General features: G+C 37.3%; 1 protein-coding gene across 1 annotated transcript in view; it reads left to right on the top strand.

Annotated features, from left to right (window-relative positions):
* Nucleotides 1-1,529: 1,529 nt before the first annotated feature.
* The window catches only part of LOC104628233 (multiple epidermal growth factor-like domains protein 11), a gene marked incomplete at its 5' end in the record, with an annotated part of 188,795 nt that continues 176,790 nt past the window's right edge, over nucleotides 1,530-13,534 (top strand). Inside the window, 2 exons of the mRNA XM_010296747.1 lie at nucleotides 1,530-1,631; nucleotides 3,167-3,267. Of these exons, the coding sequence (XP_010295049.1) occupies nucleotides 1,530-1,631; nucleotides 3,167-3,267 (203 nt within the window). The remainder of the gene's footprint in view (nucleotides 1,632-3,166; nucleotides 3,268-13,534) is intronic.

Raw genomic sequence — 13,534 nt, forward strand, 5'->3', positions numbered from 1 at the left:
AAAATTGATTGGTTGTACTGACCAAGATGACTTTGTTACTTAGATGTTAATAAATCAAAGGGAAAAGATTGTTAGGGCAATTGCTGGATAACAAACGGGATCATAAAATAATAATCAAGATTTGTGAGTGTTACTGTTTTACATTAATAATGAGCAATGTAAATATTTTACATTTTGGCATTAGTAGAAGTAAAAACATTATTGTCACACCCAGAAAATTGTGATAGAGGGCAAAGGCAACACGTGGTAGAATCTTGGCTTGTCTAGAAGGGGCATGACATGCAGGGCAGTAATGGTCCAATCTTTGATTTCAAGCCAATCAGACACTCCAAGCAAATATTTTGGTATCCCCTTTGGAGTGCAATCTCACAGGGCTTAATCACATCAGCAGTCCCATTGATGAGAAGGAAATCACTTGGATGATTAAGACAATAGATATAATGAATGTCTTAGAGGATCTAAATCCTGGGTCTTGACCCTGCCTAGAATGATTTCAGTTTCATTCTCCAAAGATATTGTAGATCTGATAAAGTAGAGCTTGTTTCCAGATCAGAACCCGAGAGTATGAGTCTCTTAAGCAGTGCACACACTTATTGTAGGGCAATACAACATTCTAAAATGACTGAGACTAACAAGTCAATGAGATTTGTGTTCCTATTTCATGTGAGAGGCCCAGACACTTGAAATATAATTGTAGTAATTATTACAGTAACTGTTGCATGAATAAGTAGTGTTTTGGGAAGGAGACTGCTGAATTCTTAGCATTGTTGGAGCTCTCTGATTTCTCATCAGTTTGCCAGTTTTTATTTAGATCCATTCATTTGTACAAAGGGGGGTAATCACATTCTAACAATATGCCAAAGTGTTCCAAATCTAGATACCAGTTAACTCATGTTACAATTTTCAGATAGTTCTGAGGTTATTTCTACTACAAATTAAAAGGATTAAATTTGTACAGCAGAAAAATACACACTCTTCAACCTTTTACAAATGATCCTATTTGATGGTGCACCCAATATTTGAAGTAATGATGCTGCTTCATCATGAAGTGTGAGCATCCCATCATGCTGGCAAATGCAGCAGTGCAAAGTTAATATGGGCTCTTATTAGTGTTGTGGAATACAAGCAAAAATTAACAGCCCTAGGCAGGAAGGCAACTGACACATTTTAAAAACACGGTGATTTCCTCTGTTCTAAAATTTGCACTATCAAGTTAACCAAATGCCCTTTCCACCTTCTAAATTACCATGGATTTTAGCAACATTTGTTTCTTTTCCAGAAGGGAATGGTTTATTACTCAGAGTGAAATCTCTAGTTCAGTTATGGAGCCCAAGCTAGAAACATTTCCAAAATTTTCAGGAAGAGTTGTGGTTGAAGGAAGCCCTTTTCTCGTTTTTGATAATGTCCAAAGTTTCTAAGATTATTGATTTAATTATTTCTCATACTGGAGTTAGATGAGTAGCAAAACAGGGAACTGAAGCTTTTCATGTTGCAACAGCCTTTCACTTTCTTTCTTTGTCTACTCCTAGCTACGCTGTGACAGTACAAGAATCTTATGCTCATCCTTTTGATCAGATCTATTATACAAGATGTACTGACATACTGAACTGGTTCAAGTGCACTAGACATAGGTAAGAGATGATCCCCAGATATTTCAGTTTTATTTTGCCTTTTCATCTCCTCACATACCTTTTATTTATCAAAATTTTTGTGGTACTCTAATACAGATATGTACACAAAGATGTATTTTAGTACAATAGCCAGGATGTTTGGCATTCTAGGGCAGTGATTGAAGTTGAGAGATTTTTGCATGAAATTTGAGTGAGATCAATGGTAGTCAGACTCTTTACGGGGCCGTTTGGGAGCATGCATCCTTGCCGTTCACCCAGCCATGTGATTGGAAGTGTTTATTACACAACCAGCTATCCTTTCCAAGTGATCAGTGCATGGCCAGGTTTACGGTAGGAAGTCTCTGCAGCTCCTAAATCTTGAAGAATCAGGCACTTGAGCATTAATGGCAGTTGTAAATGGATCCATATTTGAAATATAGCACCCAAATCTGTACTGAAAATCAGGTAAAATGAGGATGGGTCTATTTCTAGCACTGAATGAAAGCTGATACTAAACCGTTAAATTTTTCCTAGGCTACAAGTTATCACTGTTATATTCATTCCGATTCCAAGTAGAAAAGTATCCTAAAATACATCCATTAATATTTGCAGTCTTTCAAGGGGGTTTTAGCAAGCTACTTAGTACCTTAACTTTCATGCATTCATAGCAAAGAGGTTGTTCAGCACCATCCCAGTGTGACTGGGATTTTGGTTTTTTGCTTCTGTGTTACAGTGTATGGAATTGAACAGAGATGCAGAGCTTTCTGGGTTGTTGCATAGCTTGGAATGCAGCAGAGTAAATTCGATCAGTTTATCTAACATGAGGGATAATAGATTTTGTTCAATTTAGGTAATTTCAAATAAACTAACACGAACAAAACTGTCTTGAAGTGTTTCCTGTTAAATATTTGCTGTTAAATATTCCTTTTCTACTGTGGTATCATTGCTAATGCTATGAATAAGTCTAGAAAAGCTACAGAATGCTTAACACCTTTTAATTTCTCTGGACTACATATTGTAGTTGGGAAAACATGCTTTAAATACTGAACTGGGACTATAATGTCATTTTGCAAGGCATTAATGCCTTGTAAGGGTTAGCAAGCAGGAAGAAATCACTTGGGGTTAACTTCATATTTTGTGTGTTGAGAGCAGTTTCCATTGTGGTAATTTCTTGACGCTGACACAGTGGTCTCCGTAGAAGGTTCTATTCATTCCATTGATGATAGCTGACCTTGCTGATATGCAGAAATGAATAATTTATTCTTGAAGAAACTCCTTGCCCTTGCTTCAGGACTGGGGAAGTGTTTTAAGGTAGCAGTCCTAGAAAGGGCTACTGTGACTGACTGTCATGAGTACTGTGTTTATAATATGAGTTATATTTCAAGTTCCAAATCAAGTATTGATTTTTTTTTATTGTGGCTTTTAATATCAAAAGCTTTCATGCATTTTAAAATAATTATTGAATGCTATGCTTACTATAATTTAACACAAATATAATTCCAACAGTAGGAATTGATTTTCAATATTGTCAAATGGCTTTCTGTCTTGCAATTTAGAATAAGTTATAAAACAGCATATCGAAGAGGACTAAGAACTATGTATCGGCGAAGATCTCAGTGCTGCCCTGGATATTATGAAAGTGGAGACTACTGTATACGTATGTACAGAGCTTTGATTCAGCTATGACAATAAAAGTAATTTTTGGAGGAGCTGTAGACAAATTAAAGATGTATTGCAGTTGTAATATTAAGGGCTGATTTTCAGAGCTGCTCAGAACCTTCAGGTCCCAGTGATTTCAGTCACAATTGCAGATACAGAACATTTCAATTCATTTCAGGTATATACATTTCAAGCACCTAAGTAAAATTTTCCTGAAAACACAAGGAGGTTTGTTAATCAAGTTCATGAGTGCTTTCTTGAATCAGACTTTACTTTGGGGAGTAATTTATGCACTAATTGTAAAGAATTAGGGGAACCGAGAACACTCTTAGGAATGAACTATTAAATAATTTAAGAAGCAGCATAAAGTTTCTGCCTCTTAACTTTGAAAGTTCTTACCCCGGGTAAGAACAGTTAAAATCTCATTGTGTTTCATATGGTTCCTGTCAATAATTTTGCCCTTTTTGAAGCTTCACAAATGTCAGAAGAACTTTGTCCTAATTACATGGTATAATTAAATAAAAAACTCTGGAGTGTGTTAGGTCAGTCTGAGAGGGACAAAATGCAAAATGAATCTTTCAGCAACATCTAAGAGCTTTGTTAACTAAAATGTCCGGTACATTAATGTCACGTGTTTTCAGTATTGCAGCTCTCTAAGTATGCTGAGACAGAAGGCATTTGCTACACTTTGCTCAAAATGAGAGTGGAGCTGGGGATCTCTTGTCTACATCTTGTTAGAATGGGATTATGACACAAGAAAAAACACAAGGAGGTTTTGATCAGCATCAGAATCCAAATTTTATTGACAGGTCTAGAATGCCATAGAATAATTTAAATGTGAAAACGATACAATTATCCATCTCACTTTAAATATCTTGACACAGCGCTTTAAAGTTATTTCTACCTAGTTCTGTTGGTGTTTTTATTTGAGTACCTATATTGTACTTATATTGTAGTATATGAGCACCTCAAAAACATGAATGGACCCTAATCTTATTTTAAATGACCTTTACGCCAAACAGTTACTTTAAAGGGGCTTTGGACTGTGAAAAATTACCAGCCCTTTGAGATAAGGCATTAGAATTAGCCTTATTTTACAGAAAGAATAATAATTTGATCTTCTGAAGTGTGAAGTGCTGTTACTCAAGTCCTGAAAACCATTTAATGTAGCCTATTGTCTTTGCTAAAATTCTTCCTATGTGAAATATGTATTTAACTTTAAATTTCTCAAGCATCAATTTAATTTCAGCAGTTGTTCCACATACTTTTATTACCAACTTGAATTTTGTGACTCAAATTCCTGCCTGGCACAGAACATATTTATTTCCACTTTTCTCTCTGTAATCTATTGATTTTTTTTTTTTTTTAAATTCCCATACTGGTTGCAACAACAGGAGATCTCTGCAGACTTTCTGATTCTTTGAGGATATTAACATTTATTTTAAAGTGCTTTTTTGCTAGTATTAATAGTCAAGAGTTCTGCTGCTGCCAGGCAAATATTTTCTTTCTATTATGGAGAAAGAATAGCATATACCATACACCAAAGTTTTGCTAATGCAGAACAGGCAGCATCTATCAGATCAGGAGTTTCATGTTTGACACAGTGCAGATAATACTTACAGTCTCTCTGTTGTTTACATGTGCAAGAGTCAGGTTCTTGTATTTCATTATCTGCATGATCATAAATGCAAAGTGCATTCCTTGGGGACATTTTCTATCCTCCTTCCTGGGAGATCTAAGCAACAAGTGCAACTGGGAGAGAAATGATGTAAAGGAAGAAGATCTCCATCATGACTGATTCTAGATACTTGGTCTTATTGTTTTGATACCACAAGTAACCACAAGTAGCAAAAAGAAAAATCACCCCAAAACCAAAAAACCTCATCAAAGCTCTCTGACCCTGCAACCAACAGTTTGAATGCACAACAATATTTAGCTAATGTGATACTTTTCATGCCATCCCTTTTATTTCTAACACATCAAGCCCTTGTACCATTAGTTTTGTTTTGTTTTTCCACAATACCTTCCTGTGCCAACAAGCAAATTCTCCCATTCATCATGGTTTGCAGTCAGCAGTGAATTCCATTTTCATTCCTGGTGGCACCTCCCTGCTTTTGCTTCTTTCCTTACCTTCCCTTTCCCTTTCTTTCTTTTCTTTAAACTGATATTTGCTGCTGTTTCCTAACAAGGTAGTCTAGTATTCCTGTCCCACATTCCTCTAGGCATGTTCAGTGCCTGCTCCTTTAATGGTAGCTGCTACAAGAGAGAGGTCAGGAGACACCATCAAAACCATTCCACTTGTCTATGCTGTCACGGGACGGCATGGTTCGGAGATGATCGTGCTTCCTCTAAGATCCACTGGCAAGAAGGGAATGAAGCTCCAGCCCTGCAGAGAAGCTTCTCCTCACTCTTCTCCTCACTCAGCCAGCCCTTTAAAATCTATTCCATTAGCAATCATGGAAGCCACTACAACATGGGGAGGAGAGAATACATCCCGCAGTGAGTCTGATGATCAAAAGAAAGTTTGATTAAAAAACAGTGTGTAGATTAAAGGCTAATTGGTTCTTCTTTCATTAATAGCAGTCTTTATTTCTTGCAAAAGTTAAATAGCTTTGTAATTAACAGTGACATGTTTAGACTAGGGAAGGATGAGTTTAAATCTCTATTAATGACTGTTTCTTGTATTTTAAAGCAGGAGTGAAGGCTTTCAGTTACGGTTTTGATCTTTTCCCTTCTCATTTACTATTTTTAAAAGGAATGTCAGATATATGTTTTTATCTTTGGCCTCCTATTGGGATTTACTAAATGGATTACGTCTAATAAAATCTACCCTCAGTTCGAAATAATTGGGTTGGCCCAGAGCTTCTTGCTCTGCCACTCTTCCTCTGGTATCTTCTTTGCCTTTTTGAGATCTATATATGCTACTGCCCCATAAAATGTGGAATTCAGGCACAAGGTCAAATCATTTAACTTGTTGACTGGTAAGTTATACATCTGTCCAGCCCAGACTACAGAGTTTTGGAGTATGAAATTGTCTTTGTGCCTATAAAGGGCTTGGAATATTTTTGAGTTATAATGGTATTCAAAAAATACCACCTGAAAAATGCTGCAAATGCACATCTGCGTTTTTTTCCCCATTGATATCTTAGAAATGGTGCTACCATTCTAGTAGTTTTGCAAAATTATTCTCCTTCTCTGAATGTTCTTACACATGACATAGCTTTTCACTGAGCTGTCCCTGAAAACAAACAGCATAGTCTGGGTAGTAAATCAGAGCAACTGTGATTTACTATACTTTGTATGCTAAGGTAAGCTTTTGCAGAGCAAATACATAAACTGCAGAAAATCCTTTTTAAAATAACCACAGGGTTCAACTGCCTTTCAAGTTTTTCATAAGGATGTTTTAAAATTATACTGCCTAGGTTAGTGTCTGTGGTAGATAAAGCATCTCTGAATACCTGCATACTTTGCTGCCTGAAAAAAACAGGAATATTACATGGCTCTTTCGTGATTTTTACCCTCTGAGTAGATGGTAGTTGAATACTTCCCTTTAAGTATATGTCAGGTGGAAAGAGATCCCTTGTGTAGTAAATGAATACATTTTGGTCTGAGAGACCAATGCTTTGTTCAGTCTGTCCATTTTAATCTTATTCTTGCACAACAGATTTATATAAAAGAGACGTTTCTTCTTAGGTAACAAAGGGTCAGAGACCCGAGCACCAGAGAAAAGGAAGATGGGACTGCAAGCAGCATCTACTTGCATCTGACTTTCTGGTAGAAAAAAACAACCGCGAAACACAAAGTTGGGAATTCACCTTTTCTTCATAGATTGAGATATTTTAGCTTTTAATGGTTCTATTTTTCACTCTCGTACCTTATACATTAGAAAAAGAGTGTAAGTCTATGCAATGTGACAGGATCCAATAATGATGGGATTAGCGATTTAACAATCTTATTTGCTGCCATTTCGCTGTCATTCAAACCTGCCAAAATTCAGTAGAGTTATAGATTGACCATTTCATGGTTCTCTCCTTTCTTGGCCAAGTTATTATTGATCTCAGATTGTTTTTCAACATTCAGCTTTCCACATTGCAATTGCCGCAACCATCATCAGGACTCCCTGACTTTGACAAATTTTTTATGGAGAAATTCTTGGTCTCATTGGTTGAATCTCAGTTTGTCACCCAGAGTAGTTGTTCACTGAGGCCAGAGGTTAGGGACATTATTGTGTTTGCATGTAGTTATTTACCCATCTTTTCAGCTAGCCTATGCCTGACATCATTAATGAATTTAAAAAACAACTGAGGAATGTTCCTTTAATAGCTGACTTGGTGAAATTATGCAAATTTAGGACCTGATTCTTTTCAGGATTTTAAATAATGTTTCATACTGTAATTCCAATAGACATGCCAACTTCATAGTGTGATGTATGCTTATGTATTGTAGCAATATGAACATTCATACCTTGGGATTGCCCTCAAATTTACAAGGCTGCATGTCTACTGCAGCTTTTGTAATCTTTGAAAAGGCTGCCTTATTGGAGCCATATGGCTAGATTGTTAAACATCTGTACCATAGGAGTAACAATTCCAAAGCTTCCTGCCATCTGGATGAATTACAATACTTGCAATTCAATGCATATGTTACAACAACACGCCGACACCGCAGTAGAGTGTACTTACGATGAAAAGAGGAATAATAACTTATGTGATCAGTGCAAAAGTTGTACACTCTTAGAAAATGTTGAATCAGCAGCTTAAGCTTCCTGAATATTCATAATGTTTGTTCCTATGTCAGAATTGTTGATTATTTTCACTTTATAAGGTAGTAGCTTATTAACATTTTAGAAGAAAAGTTGTCCCCCCTTCTCACCTCAATTTTAAATTCCTCATGGTGAGCATTCCTGTAACTTGAAAATATATTGTTTGAAAACTGCTGGACTTAGGAAATATATTTTTCTTATCTTTATAGACACACATTAAAGCTGGTGCTAGTGCTCTCTCTAAGAGCCCTGCTGTTACATTATTCAAGTACAGCATACTGTACATCAATAATGCAAAATAAATTAAGGGGAATGATAGAGCAGTACATAGATACTCCGTATCAGGGGACATTCTTTTTCTCTTTCTGGTTTGGGATGCATGAGTGCAACAAAATGGTGTAGAAGGCTAATCCGCATATAGCTTTATTAACTACAGAGTTGAAATGACAGTAGGAGACACTTTGAGATTTCTCCTTTTATATGCATTTGAGATGACTCCATACATCTTTTTCCAGTGAAGAATATGGGGGAAATAATTTGGGTCCTGTGTTCTCATCTGAGGGGAAACTTGCACAGGAATTAAGAAATTCTGCTTCTAATAGTAGTAGTAGCAGCCATAGTCATAGTAGCAGCAACATTCTTACTGCTGTGTGGTGACTGGGACGAATCCCCGTTTCCTGTTGAATGAGCAGGTGAGTTGATAGGAAAGCAACAGAAAGAGCATGCAACAGAACCGGTTATCTGCATTCAACTTCTGCTACCGTACTGCAGAGTGTAGCCTAGGAGTCATACACCAATGTCTAATATATACCATTTTACAGAACACAGTGGAGCAGGCCACAGCTCTGCAAACAGTAGAGGCCTTTGCTTATGCATTCTGAGCATCTTGGGAAGGCAGGTGCACGCGGGTAGGAAGAGGGAGACAAGCCTTAAAGTAGGTCAGTTCATTTTGTGGCATAGATGAAGACACTGGGTTACTATTTAGCCTAAAGATAATGGAGAGACCTCTTTGATGGGAAGGTGAAAAAATCAATTCTCATCTCCCATCCATCATTTTATATTTGCAGTCAGCTTCTGGATGCTGATGGATTTGCAAAGATGCTGGTGGGGAGTAGTAATGAAATAAGGGAAGGACTTCTGGAAGAAATGCAGTAGAAGTAGAAACAAAGTATTCGTACAAAGGAATGAGAATAGCATAAAGGTGGAAAGGAGGGTATGCTGAAGCTATGTAATGTCTCAAGGGGCTTAATAAATATATCTGGGATGGACAGAATCTTGTTTTTATAAGTCTATGCAAGGGAATGGATACCAGCAACATAGATGGATTGAGATTAAAAGAAGATGATGATGTTGGCTGATTGCTTGAAAAGCATCTGTTAATACTTCATATTCTAATACATTGTCAGAGTATTAATCAGATACCAAAAAGGTTAATAAGAGACAGACCTCTTCTAACCAGGCATAGATACTTCCTCTAGAACCAGATATTCTCTGACTGTTTACACAGACATTCTCTTTTTCTTTCTGTTACAGGATTATAGCATTCCACTTCCTATTTGTGCATTGTTGCACATGCTTTTCACTTAATAAAGGTTTTTTTAAGGCTCCCCAGGGAAATTTTTCATGAAACTTCAGTCCATGGCAGATGTGATCACCAAACATTTTTGAATAATTTATCTTAAGCTCAGTATTTCTAACATAGGTATTCACTTTTGCAAACCTCACTTTCTTTGATGCAGTGAGTCAAGAGAAATTTTCCATCTATTTAGTCCCAAAGCTTTCCTTCTTTTTATCAAGATTTTTCCTTTCTGACTACCACGATTTACTTTTATTACTGTAATGCCTAGAAATCCGTGTGCAAAACCACTAAAAGTTAGCCTTACTTGAAAAAGCTTACAACTTAAGTATGTAAATTGAGTCAAATGAAGTGTTTTTTTTCTAATTCAAAATAAGAAAATGTGTATGAAACACGCTATGAGCATACTTGTAAAGAAATTAAACCTGGTATTCAGTATAGCAAGCAACAAAAGGAGGCTTTCAGTTACAGCAGTTACAGGTAGTGTATACACCAGCTCTGCTCAAGCACGTCACTGATACGTACCTTAGGATCTTGTATCACTACATCTGCATTCACAGGTGTCATGTTTTAGCAAAATCTACAGTTTAAATAAAATTGCTTTGAAAATATTAAGTTTTAAAATTCCTTTTAAAAACATTAAAAGATCCAAATGTAATAGTTTTGTTTATGCAAACGCTATTTAACATTTACCTTATAGTAAAGGGTAGGCATCTGCAATAGCTTCTGACAGCACAGGTAAAAGTTTTTCTTTCTGACTCCCATCTTCCATTTTCAGGCAAGCCTGTGAATCACAGGAATTGGAAAGTACATTTTACTATGTCTCATTAGTAGAAAGTTTCTCTTTCTTTTATCTAAAAAGACATTTAGACATAACTAAGAAACTAGACTTGATCTTAAATCAGCTGACCACCTGCAATCTAGAGTTGCTTACAGATAGTTTAAACTAGTGGCTTGAGATGAGAATCAGCCCCCATAATTATATAATAATTTGTTCCCTGGGGTCTTTTTTGCAGTTCTTTTTGCTCTGAAACACATTGCTGTGGTTCCTTTTGAAATGTGAGAAAAGTGAAGTGCCTGCATTTAAATATTCCACCCCCAGTAATGTTAGTGTAGCTTATATATTCACATGATCTTCAGACTATACTTCTATCCTTGATTTCATCAGGGTGACCTTCATTTGCAGTGTGTGGCTTGATCTGAAATGAAACCTGAAATGCGTTGGCCCTCTAGGGCCCATGCCACCTAATAGCCTGGCCTCAATGACAGGGTTGCCTTTAGAAATTTGTCCATAGTCTTCCTATTTTGGTAAGAAACAAAGAAAGGATTTTTGTTAGATTGGCTTGATGAAATTAGGAATAAGAATGAAGAAAGATTTTGTTTGAAAAATCGATAGTTTATTCAATGTGCTACAGAACTAAACTTTATCTAGGAGAATCGGTATAATTTAGTATTATTAGGTGTTGCAAAGATAGCCAGAAGTACCATGCAGTCCAGATGTCTCAGTCTATCTACTTTTGATCTTTTAGGAACAATATTTTTGATGCACCCATCCTCACTCTTACACACAGCACATACTCTCTGCCTATGAAAATCAATCATCAGTGGACCTGTATCATTTACTGACAGAAAATAGAATTTTCTTGGCATGAGACCCACAGTTTGGGGCAAGCCTGTAACCGGAGAACTAAGGTCATGTAGCAATGCTACCAGATCCAAAAATAAATATTTCCCAGGAACAATAATATGATGGAATTTGTACACAAGTAAATTCACTTAATGCCCTGAGTGGGTAATCTGTAGCAAAATATGCAAGTGCTGTAATTTTGAGGTGCATTTCCAGAGAACAAGGCAAGATGGCTTGGTTATTTTACTACACTGTTTAGGTCAAAGTCCTGCTCATGTCTTTCTCACTGTCTGCTGTAGCACCTCTGAGAATCTTGCCCTTGCTATAAATTTTTATTATAGTAACTCATTTTCTTTGACATTATCCTATATGCTTCCTCTATCACTGCTTAAATCAAACAGCTACTCAGCCAGTGTTGGAACCCATAAATTCTGTGTCTATTTGAGTGATACAGTCACAATAAGAAGGGTGGGGTAGCTGTGATATGAAGCAAGGCAGTAGAAACATACTGTAGTGAGACTCACTTAGCTAGACTCATCCCACAACTGAGGAGTTTCATGCAGTTCTGCCATGTCTGATACAAGTACTTACCTGGTCATCTGTAATTTAGTTATCACCTTTTTATGATGGAAATGTTTGTTTATTTCTGATTTACCACTTTTAGCTAATTTCTAACTTTGTACTTCACAGCTGGCAGCTCACTTACCCTTGCAGCACAACTCCTAGGAAAGCCCAGACTGCAGATGAGGACACCCATACCTATGAGTGGAGAACAGTTGTTCCTTCGGCAGTTGAGTGTAGTGTGATACTACCTGCCATCACAGGTAGTTTGGTAGATCAGGTTGTGCTTGCTCTTCTGATAGGTTTGGCAGCTTCTCCATATGTTGGCAGGAAAGCTGCAAGGACCAGGGTTCTACGTTAGGTACAGCCTTCTCCTCTATTCCCCAGCCTGTCAAGAATTTAATTCCCTCAGGCAACAAAAAAAATTCCCCTAAGGTTAAGACTGGGGAATTCTTCCACTGGTTTTAGCACAGGAGGATTGCTTCTTCCTTCTGCCCTCCAAAAAAAAACCTGGAGCCTCCTGCTGGCAAAGACTATTTGAGTCCATTTAGTGAGGTGGCGTGGGGTCTGCTAGATCATACACAGAGAGACTGAAAGACAGTGCATAAGAGTAGATGTTAATATTTCTACATTACTTACGAAAAGATAGTAGCGCTCTTTCTAAAGGTGCAGTAGAAGGCATAATTTGCAGACAAATTGTCATTAAGTTTGCTGGTTGGATGAATCAAGTTCCAGTAGAAAATTAACTGGTGCAAATGTATTTTCTACAAATTGCTGGAAAGAGTTGGTCAATTTACCAAAATAGAAGGAGTAGAGAAAGGGCACAGGAGGGGAAAAGCTTTCCCGGGTCATAGATTCTGCTCTGCTGATTCAGGGTCTCTCTTAACCTCATTAACAGTTTGAACTAGTAATAATGATTGTTTTGAACCCTGCAGTGAGGCAATGGGAAATTGCTTACCAGAAAAAGTTAAATGCTGAAATTATGCCACAGAATAATATTGTATTAGAACATTGATCCCCAGAATTGATCTCAGCATAAGTCTTTCCTCTCAACATGGTAGGATGCAATGATTATTTCTAGTTGAAGTAATGGCATAAAATGCATAAAATCAGTTGCAGGCCTTAAATGATCAACAATTATCAATATTTAGCTCATTTCCAAAGAATTCTCTATGGGCTCAGATTCACTTTCTGTGATGGCAGTGAGAAAGACTGAGCCTTGGAAATGGTAAGTGATTTCGGAATGTGACTGACAACCTTAGAGTGGTCAGGATTTCACCTGAAGGTGGAATTTCTCTCTTCACCCTACAGAGCAAACACGGGTGCTTTTATCTCCTGACCCCTATGGAGCACCAGGGGTGAGCCAGACAACCCTGTGTGGACTGTCATCTCTGACCTTGGTCTGAGGTCTTCCTTCTACGTGTCATGTTAGTCATCAATCTGTTGAAATCAGGCATTAGACAGATGCTTTGTCTTCATTGCAGAATTTGCCTAGGTTCTTAATCTTAACTCCCTCATGCCTTTGCACACGTTCCTCTTGCCAGAGCTTGGTTGTGAATTTATCTACAGACTAATGGATTAGTGTTGCTTTTACCCAACCTCGTAACCTGTCCACTTTGCAGGGCAGATGCACTTCAGTGCTCAGAGTCCTGCAATGCCTTCCCACAATCCCCTTTTAGTGCTTTGAAGTACTGCAAAGCTCTTCTGTTATTCGCACAGCCAAAGACACAAAGCGGTTC

The sequence above is a fragment of the Phaethon lepturus genome, unplaced genomic scaffold (assembly GCF_000687285.1).
Source record: "Phaethon lepturus isolate BGI_N335 unplaced genomic scaffold, ASM68728v1 scaffold7591, whole genome shotgun sequence".
NCBI lineage: Eukaryota > Metazoa > Chordata > Aves > Phaethontiformes > Phaethontidae > Phaethon > Phaethon lepturus.